Source organism: Pseudopipra pipra, chromosome 1, assembly GCF_036250125.1.
Source record: "Pseudopipra pipra isolate bDixPip1 chromosome 1, bDixPip1.hap1, whole genome shotgun sequence".
Classification (NCBI taxonomy): domain Eukaryota; kingdom Metazoa; phylum Chordata; class Aves; order Passeriformes; family Pipridae; genus Pseudopipra; species Pseudopipra pipra.
Window position 1 is genome coordinate 89,583,501 of NC_087549.1, and position 17,057 is coordinate 89,600,557.

General features: G+C 46.3%; 1 protein-coding gene across 3 annotated transcripts in view; it reads left to right on the forward strand.

Moving 5' to 3' along the window:
* Nucleotides 1-10,265: 10,265 nt before the first annotated feature.
* HIVEP1 (HIVEP zinc finger 1) overlaps nucleotides 10,266-17,057 on the forward strand; it is a 131,759-nt gene continuing 124,967 nt past the window's right edge. Inside the window, exons 1-2 of one of the 3 annotated variants that reach the window (XM_064664480.1) lie at nucleotides 10,266-10,351; nucleotides 14,614-14,760. In XM_064664480.1, coding sequence (XP_064520550.1) covers nucleotides 14,721-14,760 — 40 coding nt within the window. In that variant the 5' untranslated portion in view covers nucleotides 10,266-10,351; nucleotides 14,614-14,720. Of the gene's footprint in view, nucleotides 10,352-10,810; nucleotides 10,946-11,351; nucleotides 11,631-14,613; nucleotides 14,761-17,057 lie in introns of those variants that run through there. The other 2 variants (XM_064664487.1, XM_064664475.1) reach the window with 2 other exon arrangements.

Genomic DNA, 17,057 nt, shown 5'->3' on the forward strand with positions numbered 1-17,057 from the left:
TTAAAGGATTTGCATTTGTATGGGAACATTTGCAAAATTAAATGTTTCAAAAACTGTTTCAGATTATTTTTCCAGGAATAATTATCATATAAAATCAGACTGTAAATACAGAGAAAACTAAATTAAGCTGGGACATGAGGTAAAGTAAGTTATTCATAAGAATCATTGTTTTGTGTTTCATATACTTTTTTTCAGCAGCCATAAAATGTCTTGCTGGAGGATAATTAGAATACAACCTTGCTCCAGGAAACCCAGCACTTGCAAGCCTAATTCTGTGTGTTTGTTTGCATGGGAGTCTGTCTGTACACTGCTTGGAACAACCGGACCGATGTGTCAGATACTCACTAGTTAGAGCAGAGAGGAGGCAAACAGCACGTGAACTAATTTTTCAGTTGATTTCTAACTCAAGAAGGACTACAGGTGCCACCAAAGACCACAAATAACAGAGAGAAGCTTAGAAAGGTTACTCTTGCGGAATGGAAAGACCAAAGGGAGAATCAATTTGGGGGAAACAGTCTAAAAGTGAATATAACAGGTACCAGTGACAGTAGAAAACAGTAACAAATAAAAAAAAATAAACAATTATAATAATTAAAAAAAAAAGGTGTAGGAAGTGCAGACAAATTCTTTCCACATTTATAATGATTTATATACAAGCAAACTAAAATTTTAAAGTAGCTCTAATGTAATTTTGAATAATGTAAATTCAAATACAGGCTATATTATTTGCAGCTTGGAGCTTTTGTTTAAAAGTACTTGCGATCCCTTTATTGCAGCTGTGTCTTTCTTTGACTTCCTAATCTTTTGCTTGTTGTGTGACATCAGATACATTTTTAGATTTAAGGTCTATTCCAAGCCTTAAAGGTTCTAAAATTGTAAGCCAGATGAAATTAAAAGGGGGGTTTAAGAAACAGAGAATTGATGTAGTGCCATACACGTGTTATATATATACAAGTATATTTTGCAGGTTTTTTGCTCATTCTCTCTGTCAGGCTCTTGAGAACACTAACAGTTCTTAATGAACCTGGCCAACGCCAGCTGGGACCTCCACCCAAACTCCTTGAAAGGGTCCAGAAACCCTTTAAGCTTACTTGGAGACCATCAGCCTCTGTCTGAGCTATTTGGAGGTGTTTTGGTTTCCAGCTCAGCCTGGCTGGGACTGGCTATGGAGACCTTTTCTCTGGAGCTCGATGTGTGGACTGGTTTCCCAGCCTGAATTTGGCACTGTCTTGTCAACATGTCCCTACTTGGACATTGCTGGACCTGACCTATGAACTGGCTTCCTGGTTCTGATCTTGGATCTTTGACTTGATCTGTCACCATGCTTTTGCCTTACGATCTGGACTCCTGGTTGGACCTGGTCACCATCCCAGAGCCTGTCCTGCTTGGCTCAGCTGAGGCTGTGGGGCAGGCTATGGGACCACCACAGTTCCTGGCTTGCCATCTCTTGGAGAAAAGATCTGCTTTTGCTGCTCTCCGATGCTTTCTTCAAGTATGTATGTGAGTGCATAGAGGTGAGCTACTGTGGTCAGTGTTCCCAAAATGACAGAAGATGGTGACTCCTACCTACTCCACAGAAGCCCTCTAACTGAAGTTACCTTTTTGGCTAAGGAAGAAAGAGCTGTTTCTCACTGGCTATTCTTCCCCTGAAAGTAGGAAAGTAGCTGCAGAAGATAGAGATAAGGAATAGAAGTCTCTGGCAGCATTGCTATATTATCTTTAACATGGGAGGAAAATCTAGATAAGGATTTTATTTTCAGATGTGAAGATCTGTGGTTCAGATTTGGCTAGAGGACTTTGCCCACAAATATAGATAATCCTCTATTCAATGTTTCACTTCACTGGATTGAGCCTGCAAAGCCTTCCTAGCCTAGGTAAGAAACGTGCACTGATGAGGCTCATGTGTTTCCAGAGCTCAGTGTTTAGGTAGTACTCAATTTTTCTTATCAGTCAGACCAATGCACTTGTGTTTTATAGGTCAAGAGGGCTTGGACTCTGCAGTTGATGGTATTTCTGCACTAGACTTCCAGAATCAACTTTTGATCACTTTTTGTCCCTGCATCCAACCAACTCCACAACATCAAGGAATGTTTTTGGTCTCAGTAGTAACAGGACTGGGCAGCAGGTCCCAAACTTGAAAACAAGGAGCGGCCATTTGCACTTCCATGTCCTCTCTGTGCTCCCACTAGGAGCTGCTTAAGAGGCATACACCAAATGGTCATCCAAGAGGGAGGATGATAGAGAAACGAGAGAAGTCCTTCCTCTCCTAACCTGAAACTTCTCAAAAATTGTGTCAGATCAGGAAAAATAAGGTGGAACACGTAGTGTCTCTAATGCAACCTGGGTAGGGAAAAGGTGCTTTGAAGTTGGGAGAGAAGTAGTATGGAGAGCAACTAGACAAAATACACAATAGGAAGACAGGTCCTGGGAAGAGGAGTAGGAAATGAAGGAGTAAGTAAAAGGAATGTGTAAGTGGAAAGAGTACTAAAAAAAAATAAATTATAGGCAGCTTGTGATAGAAAAAGGGGAGGTAAAAAGGGTGGGTACCATGAGTTTGGCCTCCGTAAACCACACTGAATTATCATGCTTACTTCATCCTACAGTCCAAAACAGTAAAGTGTTTCTGCATCTCTTGGTTTGTGTGAATAAAATGTTCTTGGCATCAGCTTTGGTTTTAATATGATTGGTTTTTAAACATAATTACAAGTGTTTTTACAGCTTTGTGTATTTCTATTTAAGAGACAACAAAAAGTAATGCACAGTTGTGGTTTTTTACCAGACAAGGATCTCTAAAATGTTACACCAGAATGGCACTACAGCCTTGATAATAAGAACATGCATGGTGGAGCATTGCAGAATTGGCTCTGAATATTTGCTGACAATGACTCTGACTCAAAAGAAAAAACAAAACAACCTGTGATTTGGTAGCCCTGTTGATCTTGATGCCTCATTGTGCAAGCTGTTCACAGGATCAGATACCCAAAATGGAGCCTTAGATGGGAGGAGAGGTTCAGTTATGTTTCAATTCTCTATGAATTCTTTTGATTCAGCAACTTTCACTTTCCTTTTCTGTTTGAAGTTTACTGTGGAGCCAACAGCAAGATCATCAGGGATTCTAGGCATGCATGGTCCCACTAAGCCAAGGGGAGAACTCACTTGCTCAAATGATGCCTGTAAAACTGGATACAAGAAGCCCTTGAGAACATGCTCCAGCTTTCTGAGAGTGCATTAGTGAGACTTAACAGAGATACAAATTTTTTCCTGAAGATAGGTACAGGAAAAATTACTCCACAAAGGAAATACCTCTCTATAGAGGGATTTGCAGCTGTGCTATGTACTCTTCCCCCTCTCTGCACTCAGGTGCCTGAAGCCTTTAGGGAGCTGAGCTGTTCTTTGCAAGCTCGTCTCCTATCTGTGCCCAGCATCTGCTTCACGTGGCTGGTTTTCTTTATCTCAGCTGGCCTGGCCTTCATGCTGGATTTCTTCTGGTCAAGTAGTGACAAACTCAGTATTTCTAAGAAGTGAGTGCACACGGTGTGTGGGTTTTATGGGCTGACCAGCCACTCCTCCTATAGGATTTCTATGGCAATAATATAATCTATAGATCCTGAAGGAACCATACCAATTTAATACAGTTGAGGATCCATTGTCCTAACTTTTGCTTTTCCTTGTGTTGCCATGAGCTTATCTGCAAGCTTAACTGTGCGACAGTGTCAGATTCTCCTTTCCACAAATGTACGTACATTTAATTCATCAGAATGGCTGTTACACAGTTTGGTCAAAATAAGATAGAAGCTATATTTTTGTGACTTAAAAAAAGCCTTAATGCTTGCTATAACGACAGGGCTGGGGAATGATTCACCTCTGAAGGAAATAGTGTGCTATTTCTGTTGTACCACTTCTTAAGCCAACAGACAAACAGCTTTGAGGCCTGCTGCTGCACCTTAGAACATGTTTTGACGTTGTCTTTCAAGTGTTTAAACAGAAGATATAGTCAGTTGTGAAATGTCTTATTCCTTTTTGGTGAAAAGGGGCTTCAACTGGAACGTGATGAAGCTGTGGCATAACTTTCTGGAAGAGGTGCAATGTGAAGCTAGACCTGAAGAAGTCTGTGTGGAGACTGCCAACCCACACAGACTGGAGCAACAGCTCGGCCAAGGGGGGGAAAGAGGGCTGGATGTTGCAGCAGTCATTGGTTGATCTGTGAAAAAACAAATCCAAAATATTTCTCTCCTTACTGCAGTGAGAAGCCAGCCTTGAACCATGTATTTTATTTATATCACTGTAAATCTCCTTTGCCTGGCTTTTCTCTGTCTTGTACGCTACAAGGGTAATTGTTTATTGAGGTGTGAAAATGCATATAGGATGCAGTTGTGCTGCTGTGATAGGATTTTTGGAAAAGGAGATCCATGGTTTTTACAGTGTCAGCCTTGTGAGATTTTGGGACAGCTGCAAAACTGTAAGTGCTGTGTTTTGAACTTGCATTTCTTTCCTAAAGTGTGTTTTGAAAATATTCTACACTCCTCAGCATTGGAACATGACCTTGTTAGCTTCAGGTTAAAAAGATTTATAAAATCACTGACTACATCTAGAGAAAATGATTTTCCAGGAGACCCCATAAACAGTTAAATTACACATCAGGATTATTAACAGAAAGGCACCAAGGTAATTCAAATCAAAGTCATACATTTAGTTATTGTTGTAGCCATTTGGATTTAAGGAGGACTGAACATCTTTAAACGACAGCAAGAGCACAGCTAACAGAAGGGAAGCTGTCTGGTTTCTGATGCACCACTGCAAATATTCTGTATACTGTTTGAATGCCACTTCATAGTCAGAGAAACAAAGCTAGAGGAAATCGAAGCTTTGCTGTTGATCTGTGCCTAATGATCTGCAATGTGCCTACAAAGTAAACATCCTGGTAATCAAATATATTTTAACTTGTTTGGGAATTTTCAATAGAATGGAGATAATTTTCCTCTTTGTGGATTTCTTCTATTCACATCTGTAATGGGATGGAGGCAAGGAAAAACATTTCCATAGAAAGTAATGATGTTTTGGTTATTTCCTTTTAACCCTGCAACCTTTGAACTGCTAAGCTAACTTAATGTGCTCAAAATGTGATATTTAAAAGAGTTCTCCCATACATGCCTGTGGCAAACATAATACTAGAGAGCAATTGAATGGCAAAAATACTTGTAAAGAAGGCATGGGGGTGTGTGTGTAACATTCAGATATGTTAAAATGTTTATGGTTGAACCTAAAGAAAAAGCACAGCACTGAAAGCATCTTGGCAAGGTGCACTTGTGTTAAGTGCCTTATGTGTCTTATGTTTCTCTAAGAGATAAAATAAAAGGCTTAGCAAAAAAAATGCTGGCAAACCACACCATATTTAAATGAACAGTTCAGAACCTAGAGCTACTGAGAAAGAAAGATCAGAGTGAACTGGTGGGGTGAGGTAAAGAGGAGATGCAGTGGAAAATATGAGCAACTTCATGAAAAAGTTCAGAAACCTGTCTAACTCAGAAGTAAAAATACCTGGGTGGAAGGGAGTAAAAGGGCTGTGAAAATTTAGAGCCTGCTGACCTACAGAGAAACAGTTCTTTCTGAAAAGACAGAAGCAATTTTCAGTGAAAAGTCAAAGGCTCTGGGACTTGCTTTTAACGGCTACCTCTATGCTAACTTCAGAGCAACGGCCCAAGCTCAAACTTGCCTCGTGTTTGGACACAAGACTCTGCTCAGGGCCTTGGGTGAGCTCCATCTCAGGGAGGAGGAAGGGAGTCTGTACTGTCTCAGTCCTTTAATATAACCCCAATGGTATCATATCATGCACTGCAGATGAACCTTTGCCTAATTCCAAATCCTCCACTCCCAATCTCATAATTCTGTGTGGCAATTATCTCCCTCCCAGAAGGGCTTAATGTCACATCCCAGAAAGCCCTGCTACACGTGTGAGGAATTCATTGCTTGTTGGTGGTCCAGCCTGCTACTTATCCTGCGAAGTGCAGGTCAGCAGCAGCAGGGGCACACCGTATGCCCACCACCGGGACTGCCTTTTGGAGAAGAAGGCAGTTTACAAAGTGGTTTAACCAGTCTCATTTTAATTATTTTTTGTTTGTCTCCTTAGACTTTGACGTGCTATCATGGAGGGTTTGGCCAGACAGGGAGGCCAGCCTCCAAAGTGCTGAGGATGAGTGTAGGAAGGATGCTGCACAAGGTGTGAGAATAGCACTAGTCTCACTAGAATTTGCAGTACTGAAGGAGACCTCAAATGCTAGAAGATATTCCCCTCAGAGGATGCTTTGCTCTGTGGCTGGCCTCTTGTCTGATTTCTTGTCCTGTGACTAGACACATGAGGCCTCATGAGCTGGGAGGAAAGACTGCTGATGTTGGGCTGTGGTGGTGATTAAAGTAGGGTGAGAATTTCTTCCCCTTCCTGGAGGAGCTGTCTTGTGATTACCCTGGGGAAGCACCTCAGTAGTTGGGGCTCTTCAAGGAGGGAGAAGGACAAATAGTCAGCAAAAGAGATTTTAGCATAGCATCTTAAACACAAGTATTCTTCTCTGAGATGCTCTGATGTCATTAAGATGAACATGATGTAAACAACTAGATATGGAATCAGCAATGGTAAAGTTCATTGAAATGCCTGGTTAATAATTGGAACCTGGAAAAAAGGTGAAGCTCTGTCAGTGAATTGTGCCCTATATCACTTGATTAACGTGAAGCTGGCAGATTGGTACTTTTTCTTGGCCACAGGAATCCATACCAGGTACCACCACACAGAGCTGCAGTGTATACATGTAAGTAAGAAGGAAAGTTGTGCCAAAATTATTCAATGGAACAGTTTGCATTATTTAATGCCAGTTTCTCCAAATCAGAAAGAACTGACCCAACTTATGGGACAACACAAAAGCAACACGCCTTCAAGACATCCTGTGAAGGCTGGAGATGCAGGACACTGCCATGCAAAATATCCCAACCAAGACCAGCACCTTGCTAGGAGTAGCAAGCTGTGGGGAGCAGTGCACAGCCAGGTCCCTGCTGTCACCTTTGCCTACCCCCAGGAAAGCGTCTGGCTGTTGCTGACAAAGAGAGAGTTGTGAGTATCTGGGGTGACAGCCACTGCTAGAGGAAAGGAGAAAAATGGCCTCACCTCACAGCAGCAGTTGCTGTCCTATCTCTCCAGCCCTGCTGCAAGAGTGAAAAGCCCTGGAAACACTCTGAGCACCAGCTTGTACCAGTAAGCCAAGATCCTTTGACTTTCATCTGAGTAGCACCTAATGAGGAGCCTCAGAGCACAAGCTAATAGACAGCAGTTCTTTTAGTGAAACCTTTATGTTAATTCAATACAGACTACTTATGGAATTTCCCTTCTCTGAGAAAATCTCGACTTCTATAGAGAAACAGTGCTCAGTCTTGTTCATTTTCTTTTCAGAACTTCAGAAGTTCCCTCAAAAATTCCCTGAAGCCTTAATAATAAAAGATTCTCAGTTGCATGTCAGGATGTAATGTACAATGTAAAGTTTTCACATTTGATGCTCAGCACAGTTAAATTTACCACAGTGCTTCACATTCAATATATACCAAGAATTCCAGCAAAATCACACACTGCTCATCTAGAGATTTATCATGGGGTGCTTAACAATGAATCATTTAAAACTACTTAACGTATCATGGTTTCTTAAGAGCCTACTGTGTGTATGTGTATATATTTATACATACAATACCTGTGAGCCACTACAGAAGAACAGCTTCTGAGAGAGGAGGTTTTTAGCGTAAAACTAGAAGAGGTTTAAAATAGGTGTCCTGAAAATGCAATGGAGTTTTCGAAAGAAGAAAACCTCAATAATTTTCTCCATTCAGATATACATCCAGTCATTTAAAGGGGATCTGTATCCTGTAGGGCTCCTTTTAGGTGAAATTTTAAAAGTATCTAAATTCTGCCATGGAGGTGGTTTTTTTAATTATGTGCATATTGATGTGGCATTTTAGATCTTGTTGAAAACTCTTAAAGAATTTCCATCATTTGCAGGTTTGAGAAGATTACTATGTGCCTCCTACTAGCAATCATCCACAGTACTTTTCCCAAAGTACTTTAGTGAGTGGGTATACACTTCCTTTTTACTGATGGAAAAACAGACAGAAAAAGATGAAATGGTCTGCCCAGGATAAACAGCCTGGTACGCTGCCTTTTCAAAGCCCTTGGGACTGTGCTTTTTACCTGCCCAGGGAGAAGCTTTCTGGAACCACATTGAGCTGGGCTGGAGGCAGCTCTTTGGCCCTTAGTTCTGTTCACTCGATGGGAGCAGGCTGAGGAGTGTCCCCAGGTCACAGCTGCCTCTTTGGCCGCTTTTTCAGATGGCCATGGGAATAACTCCAAGGGGGCAGACTTTCAGTTCTTGGTTTTGTCCTCTGACCCAAATCGACTTTGAGATGACTGGTTTTATGTTCAAGGGTGGATCAGCTGCCACCATCTGATATGCATCCCTGGGGACCTGTCTCCTCTTTGACACCTCATTGAGTCATTCTTGTAAAGACACTTGTGCTTGTTTGCAGAGGAAGGGCATCTACTATATTCCTGTGCAATACACGTGGTGAGAGGGCTGGATTTTCACACTAATGGGTGGGATGCAGTTGGACTACTTTTAGTAGAAGAACCTTTTCCCCGCTGGCTCCAGGGGATTTGCTACTGTCTTGTTTCAACTTGCATGCTGGAGCATCTATTTTGAACTTAGACAGGTCTTTGAGAAGAGGTGGATGTCCTAGAACTTCATGCGGCACCAGCAGCAGCTGTGATGATGGGCCCTTTTATTCAAAGGGATTCAAAGGAATTCAAAATTCCTTGTATTGTGAGGGAGGGCCAGCTTCTGATGCTTCCTCCCTGATGATTCTGGTGACCGCAACCTGAAGCTTTCAGACAACGAGTAGCAGAAAGAGACAGATGCTACATGTCACAAAGGCCAGCAGGACAGACTTTCAGGGACAGCTGAACAGAACAAGTGGAGGTTCAGACCTAGCTTCAGGGGTCACTCGATCTCAGGTTTGTGACTGGTCAGACCTGGTACACTAATTTAAGTTTAAGGCACCTGCAGGATCGCATTCACACTGCTGTGTTTAGGCTAATAGCAATTCCTATCTTTGGCAAATCAGAGCCCCAAGTCTAAAAGCCAGAGGGAGAAGACAAATACAGTCTCTAACAATAAGAAATCATAATTTTCTTGTCTGAGTGGAGTAGTAGAACACAATGTTTCTCTCGAAGATACTCTTTGAGGGTCTGATTTTTCCATAAATCTCCAATTCAGCAATAAATACCATCTCTTGCGCTAACCACCAGGTTACAGACTAGCCAGGGATTTCACTTACTAATCTCTCCTGTGTTGCTTCTGGGCAGGACATAGGACAGGCTACCCACAGCAGAGAATGTGCTTCAGAGCTGTAAATGCTCTCAAGGTATAATTTAAGTGAACTCAAAAGGAAAAATAGCCCAGAGACAGTGCCTGTGGCCAAAAGTTCAGGCAGAAGTGGTGTTGTGTCAGTCCATAGCTCTGCAGCGAGCTACTCTGCGTCTTCCTGCCTTGGTTTCTCCCCTGTGAAATAGGGACAAAAGTACTCATCCATCTTACAAAAATGATCAAATGTGGGTTGAAAGATCCTACAAAAACATTGAAAACTCTGGGAATGGTGGTTCTGTTCTCTTAAGGCAGGGTCTAGTCTGGACACAGAACTTCAAAGGGAAGGATTGTAGGAAGGCCAAGGCGCTTACAGCTGAGCATACAAGCTGTCAGGGGAGAGCAGGCACGGGAGGAGGGAGAACAGAGAGGTGATGCAAGAAATATTTAATTGGGTTTATTTGCTAAAGACATCACGTGCAGGCTCCAAATGCAAAACCCGATGGAAAATCCGAGCAGCAATGAAAAGCTGCCAACACCGCTTTGTCGGGGAGTTTGGGCAAGAAATGTAATAAGCCAAAGCCCCCTTTTCAGTAACAAAAGCCCGGCCCGGGCCCCCTCGCCTTCTGGGAGAAGGTTGGGCGCTCCCTGCCCCGCGGCAGAGGAGGAAGGGGGGGCAGCCCTTGGCCGGACAGGGTGACTCCGCACAGAGCGCACTCACATGTGGGCTGTACGCACACACACCCCCACAGCTGATGGAAGAAACCAACCGCGGCGGCACAGCCCCACCGGGCAAAACCCGCGTCCCGGGCCAAAAAAGGGGCGCCGCGGCGGAGAGCACGACGCGCCTCCTTCTCGTATTTCCTCCCCCGCCCACTTCCAGCGGCGGAGGGGCTTGCTGCCGCCGCCGGCTGCCGGCCGGGATGGAAAGTTGTAGCCGCGGCGGGATGCGCGGCGCGGCGGTGAGTGTGCCCGGCGGCGGCGCCGGGGCGCGGCAGGCCGGGCGGGCGGGCGGGGGCGCGGGGAAGCCCGTCCAGGCGGGCGGGCGGGGAGCAACCTCCGGGATCTCCGCGTCAGCCGCGGCTCGCTGCGTGTCCGCCCGTGTGTCTGTGTGTGCGTGTGTGTGTGTGTGTGTGTGCGCGCCCGGCCGTGCCGCTGCCCCGGGGGCCGGGCCGGGCCAGGGGGGAGCGCGACGCGCACCCGGCGCAGCGCCCCGAGCGGCGGCTGCCTCGTGCCGTGCCGGGGACGGGACCCCCCCTTGAGGAGACCCCTGGGGGCCGAACGGCGAAGGGGGCCCCCCTCCCTCGGGGCAGCAGCAGGGCTTTGGGGCGGCGGCGAGCCGAGGGTCCCGCCGGTGAGGAGGAGGAGGAAAAGAAGAAGAAGGAGGAGGAGGCGGCGGGGAGCTGCCCCCCCGGCGCGCCGGCCGTGCCTCCCCCACCGGGCCGCGAGGAAACCCCCTCGGTGACCCCTCCCCCGACCCGGGGAGGGGGCGGGACCGGGAGACCCGGTGACGTCACTGCTCCGGCCCCGCTTCCTGCAATAGAAAGTGAGGGAAGGTAAAACACCCCCCGCCCCCCCCGCGCTCCCCCCGGCGGTGACCGGGGCGCCGGGGGGAGGGGCGGGGCGGGCCCGGCGGGGAGCGCGGCTCTCCCCGAGGGGACCCCGGCGGATGCGCCGAGCCCGTCCTCCCTCCTCCCTCCCTCCCCCGCCGGGCCCGCCCCGCCTCTCCCGCCTGCCAGGGGAGGCTCCCACTTTCCCCCCCCCGCGTTCCCCCGCATTGTGTGTCCCCCCCTTCCACCGCCCCACGGCCGAGGGGCAGGGCTGCGGTGGGGGCTCCCGGATGGGACATGGGGGATGGGGCGCCCGGAGGAGGGGTCTGCTGCCGCGGGGGGCGGGCGCGGCCGGGGGCCCGGGGGCTGCGGAGGGGGGCCGTGCCGGGGGGCGGTGCCTTGGCCGGCCAGGGGGGACGGTGCATGGAGGAGGGGTGGGTGCCGGTGCCCGGCTCTGTGTGTGCGTGTGTGCGGGCGCGGCGGCAGCGGCGGCGGCGCTGGGTCATGTTTGTGTTTGAGGTTGTCAAGTGAAGGAGGCTCCCGGCCCCCCCGCTCCCCCTCCCTCTCTCCTTTCCTCCTCCCTCCCTCCCTCCCGCCGCCGCCGCCGCCGCCGCCGCGCAGGGGTCGCCGCGCTCCCCGCCGCTGCCGCCGCCGCCATCAGCCGCCGCCGCCGCGCCGGCCCCTCCGCCAGGTTTGCAGCGGGCCCCGCGGGGGGCGGGAGGGGGCTCGGGGGGCGCTGCGGGGACAGGGGCGCGGGGCGGGACGGCCGCCCCCCGCCGCCCCCCTCGGCGTGGAGCTGCGGCAGCCACAACACAATGTGTCCTCCGCCGGCGGCGCGGGGGGGGACGGGCGGGCAGGCGGGTACAGGGAGGACCGCAGGCCCCGATCGCCCCCCCCCCCCCCTCAAACCCACCCCGCTCCGCCGCGGCCCCTCCGGGACGCGCGGGGACTCCGCGCTCCGCCTGCGCCCGCCCGCGCTGCCCCGGGGGTGCCCCAGGCGGGTTTGTCCGTGCGCTGTGCCCCCCGGCTCATCAGCCGGGGTTTCGGGGGCGCTGGGAGGCGCGGAGCCCCGGCCCGGCTCCTCCCGGCCCCGCCGCCGTCCCCACCGGGTGCCGGGCCGCGGCCGCCCCCCCCCGTCCCTCTGCCCCCCTTTCCCACCCCCCCGCAGCATGTGTGCAGCGCTTTGTTCGGTGCGGCGTTGCAGAGGGGTTTTCCCAGGCTCCTCCCTCTTTATTCATTCATGGATTTTTTGCCTCCCTCCCTTCCCCTTCCCTTCGCGGTCCCGCTCGCACATACCGGCGGCTCCCCGGGCCCCGGGGGCGCGCTGCCTCCCGCCCCGCTCCCCCATTTTGTGTGTGGGGGGATGGGATGTGACCAGTGCGATCGCAGAGGCCCGTTTCTCCCTTCTTTTTTTTTTTTTTTTTTTTTTTTTTGTTCAACCGAAAGAGGGAATGACTTTTGGCGTGGGTCCTGCCCGGTGTTTCCGCCGTGGCTCTCGTACGGCCATCTCTTCTCCGAAGGAGAGGGTCCCGCTGGCGAACGGGGACAGTGGTGGCCTTAAAGCGTCAGGAAGATGTCATTTGTGCTGCAGGGAAGCGTCGGGAAGGGTTCCTGATTTACGGAGTCCCCGGGGGATTTCAAACTCTCTGTCCGAATAACTTGTGTAAAGAAGTGACGGGTTTTATTAGAATCTTTAAAAACCTCAGCCCAGCCCCTGGGACTTTCCCAGTTCACCTAGAGGAAAGGGTGACTGGGGTTCAAGGGGGTGCTGGTCGCTTCAAGCCATCCAGCCACTTATCTCCATTTCCAGTTTGTGTCTGAGACCTGGAAAATGGACCTGTTAGCATAAGGTTTTATTTTATTTCCAGATATTTCTGTTATGCCCGCAGATAAATTGGTAAGCGTGAACAACTTGACAGGCAGTGTGCTCTGTTTCGTATTTTTCCATGTTTTTCCTTCAAGGTGCCATAATACCCTAGTGAAGAACCATTTAGTCAGAATAACATTTTCCAGCTTTCCTTTGTGTCAGTTGCAGTAATTTTTTTTCTTCTGTTTGGGTCTTTTTATGCAGCAACAGACAAAAGAAACATTAAAAATTAATGATTATATTTCTCAACAGTATGTAGACTGAAGGGGTGGTTGCAAGTAGTGTATTTTAATTGGGTTTAAATTCAATTTTTACGAAAACATGGTTGTCTTAAAAAAAACAAGCAACCAAAACAAAACAAAAAAAGCACCCCTAAATTAATACTTATAACAAATGGTAAAAATTCTACATAATTCCTCCTTTGAGTAGCTGTCCTTAATCAATTTACCCATATTAGGGGCCGTTCTGAAGTTCATTTAGTTTTTAAAAAATTTCTTCCTAATGTTTGCTAAAAAAAATAATCTGTTAACATGAAGTAGTATTACTATAAAAAGAAGTGGAAAGTGGTTAATTTTTTATTTTGTTTAGATAGAAGAGTGAAATTACACCAGTCATTTTTTAAGTTTTTTTGTGTAAATAGTTTGCAATAGATCTGTGGGAGATTTCGCATCCTGTATGATTTAAGAAACTGAACAAAATGCTCCTTAAACAGTAAGCAATTCATAAGAAAGTGCAGGTGGGTTAAAAGTGACTGTGATCCTCTCCTGTACACTGATATTTCAGCAGAAATATCCCGTGGGGAGTTATTCGAGACTTGCATGCTCCATGTAAGGATTCTGTAGGTAGCTAATATTACAAATAAGGTGATGCTTTGTGTGCTTGCCCTCCCCTCTGCACTCCCCTCACCCCAAGATGAAGATCTGTATCTGAAAGCCTAATGTCAAATTTTGTTTCATTTTCTGGATTTATTTGCATGGGACAAGGGTTGTTGGAAAATGTTTTCTGGCTAGAAAACAGCTGACAAATGTGGAAAAGTGTCTTAGTTTTCTCATGCTTCCTGAGTAATCCTAAGAGGAGTTTCATCTTCACGTGATTTTCTTAAGATACTGGAACACTTCACTCCATGAAACCTGTTGAGGAATACATTCAGTGCAGGTAGCTGGGTGTGCAGCTGCAGTGCAAGCTGCAGGTTGAACTCTGGCTGGCGGGAGCCCCGGGCAAGAGGCTGGGAACTGGTGCTGACCCTTTGCACAACAAAGGGCGCAGGGATCTGTGGCCCTGGCCAGATGACCAGAGACACATCAGGAGACAAGGACTCAGCTGGAAGACCCCAGACTATGATGTTTGTAAGACTGTGAGGGTATAAAAGCCCAGGGGGTCCTTCGGGATCCTTCCTCGGAGGCACCAGCTCAGGCTGTTATTCTGTTGTTGCACCAGGAAAAAATTAAAGGAACCAGAGGTCTGAGACTCTGCTATGGGAAACCTGGGGTTGAGCCCATAAGGAAATCTTGTCTGACTGTGTGAGCGTGGGGTGTGTAGGGAGTCAAGTGGGCTCACATCTGCACAGTGGAGTTGCCTGCTGCAAAGGGGCTTCGATCCCAGCAGTGTAATTGTCTGGTGGTGGGAGTTTGACTGACAGGGTGGCTCCTGGATGGTCAGACAGGAAAGTTTCCTTAGCAAATGATAGGTACAGAAATACTCGTTGCTAATTTCCAAAGGTGTTTTGAGGATGAAAAGGATCAGATAGGTATCTTTATTTACCTTACTGATACCTACATCTCATAACTTTCTTTCTCTGTTTTTTTAGCATACGGATTAACTGAGCCCTTTGACAAGTTTATGGAGCTGCCATCTCTCTGCTTGCTGTACTTTTCGTTTCTGAGAGGAGAAAGTTGTGCATGAGATTAGAGGAAAATGCCTCGGACAAAGCAGATACATCCCAGAAATCTGAGAGGTATGTAGCTCTCAGTTGAGAAAGAAAAGCTTTTTGGGATTCTTGGTTGCAGTTTCAATTACGAGGTTAAAGGAATATGTATTTAAGAAGTTGGTTTTGATCCAAAAACAGTTTGCAAGCAAGTCTGTGAGACTGTTCTTATTTTGAGAGAAATAACTGGAATATATTCTTATTCCTGCAGTCCATGTGCTTGACAGCATTCTTGATATTCTCCAGCTTACAGCAATAACAAGCAAGAACTTTGAAAATGCAAAGGAAGAAGCAGTTTCCTTATCAGAGAATTTACAGTTGAAATATAGGGGAGGTGGGAAATGGGTGTAACATAGAAGCAACATGACATCTGACAGCTGGTAGTTGTTTTTCTTAATAGTAGTCAGTTTGGCTTGCTTTTGAGGGGATCAAAATCTTCTCCCATGCATGACTCCTCACTATTTATATATTACCTGTCACCCACGCTACCTGGGGCATTGCTAGATTTGAGCTTGGTGTCCTTCCTCTCTTGCCTTTGCACAGCTAAATGGTACCTTGTTGGCTATGGAAAGGGGCAAGCAGGCAAGCAACCTGCTCTACAAACTGGCAAGCTTACATGTCCTGGTGTTTTCCTTGAACAAAATCCCAGTGCACTTTTACCAAGCCCAGGACTGGCAGATGAATGTGAGGAATCTGATCCTATGGTTATTTGTTACTATGTTGGTAGAAGTGGCGCTAGAGGAATTAAATGAGGAGGAAAAATACGGGTCAATTAACAAGCAGACATATTTTGGGGGAGAACACTCTTCCATCCCCACCCTTTCACACAGCTTTCAGGAGAACATGCTTCCACCTGCACCCTCACATGTAGCTGTCATCAGCTTTTCTAAATTAATTTTACTATTGCAGTATGGAAGCATCCCTTCAGAGAATAAAAGCCATTACAAAACCGCAAACATCAATATAAAGCTTTAGGGGCAGGAACAGCATTTGATTCCAGTTTTAACTTTTTTATGCCAAAACCCAGCAAACATTCATGTGTGTTGCAGTTAGTTTACAGCTGAGAGTCTCTCAAGGGCTTGTGCCTACAGCTGTATCCGAGACCTTATGTTTGCATACTGTTGTCATTGCTACCACTAACAATCTCTGCTGGAGAAGACATTTTTGCAATGTCTTTATTCAGGAAGTGCTGAGTAGCATTTTGGTATGATGGATAAACCTCTATGACAAATGAGGAATTCCGTGTTTCCCCCTCTTACTGAATGTGAAGCAATAAATTAGAGCTCAGTTTTTAATATTGTGGTTACCAAGTTGCTGACATAACTGAGCTTATGTTTTCTGGTCATATATGAGAGTGATCTAATTTTAGTACTCTGACTGATATCTACTCTTGTATTGCTTGAAACTTAATAGGAGTTAAATCTATTGTAAAGCTTTCTTTTCACTTAAATAAATGCATTTAAAATAAATAATCTAATTAAACTCTTAATTGTGTGAGAATTTAGTTGCCTTTTTTTCCTTGCATAATTTCTCCAATCATTTAGCTTTTATCAACCCCTGTAACAGCAGTTTTCATCAGTTCCTATTTTCTCCACAACTAATGGAGTTCTTGAATGAATTAAAATGGCTTAAACGCTGAGAAGGGAAATAGAGGTATAAAGCAAGCCCATAGTTTGAAATTATCTTGGAACAGCTAAACGACACAGGTTGGTGCAAACTTCAACACCTTGTGAGCATATATTGCTACTATCATGGGTTATTAGAGGTGAAGTGATTTGAAAAATCAGTTTACTTCTAATTAGTTATACAGTTTCCATTTTTAGTCTAGATAATTAGGAAAACTGGATTTTACTTTCGTTAGTCATTTATCAGTCCCTGAGAGTATTGCAGAAAATATTTGCTTAAACCCTCAGTTTTTGATGGAACTTGGGGAGCCTGAAAGATTTCACAGGTCTGTTTTCTGACAGCTTATTTTGATGTTTGCAAAGTTAGACATATCCTAAGTTGATACTCTTAATTAACCTTTAAGACTTTAAAAAATCTCTGTTTTAACACTGTGATTTAATCCATGGTAATTAGAATTGATGATAAGTAAATCTGCAACAAGCATAAATGTGTGTGGTCAAAGGTGAAGTTCAAAAAACTTGGCAACGAGAAAAAATATGTTCCATAACTTTTGAAAGACAAACATGTAAGATTAAGTAACTTGTAGTTTTAGATACAAGCTATTTTTAAGTTCTCTAAACCTGATTGTCGCCTTTTGTACAATGTACAAAGAACACTCTATGGCCTTACCTGGCTTCTCCCTCTCTGGTCCTAACTCCTTT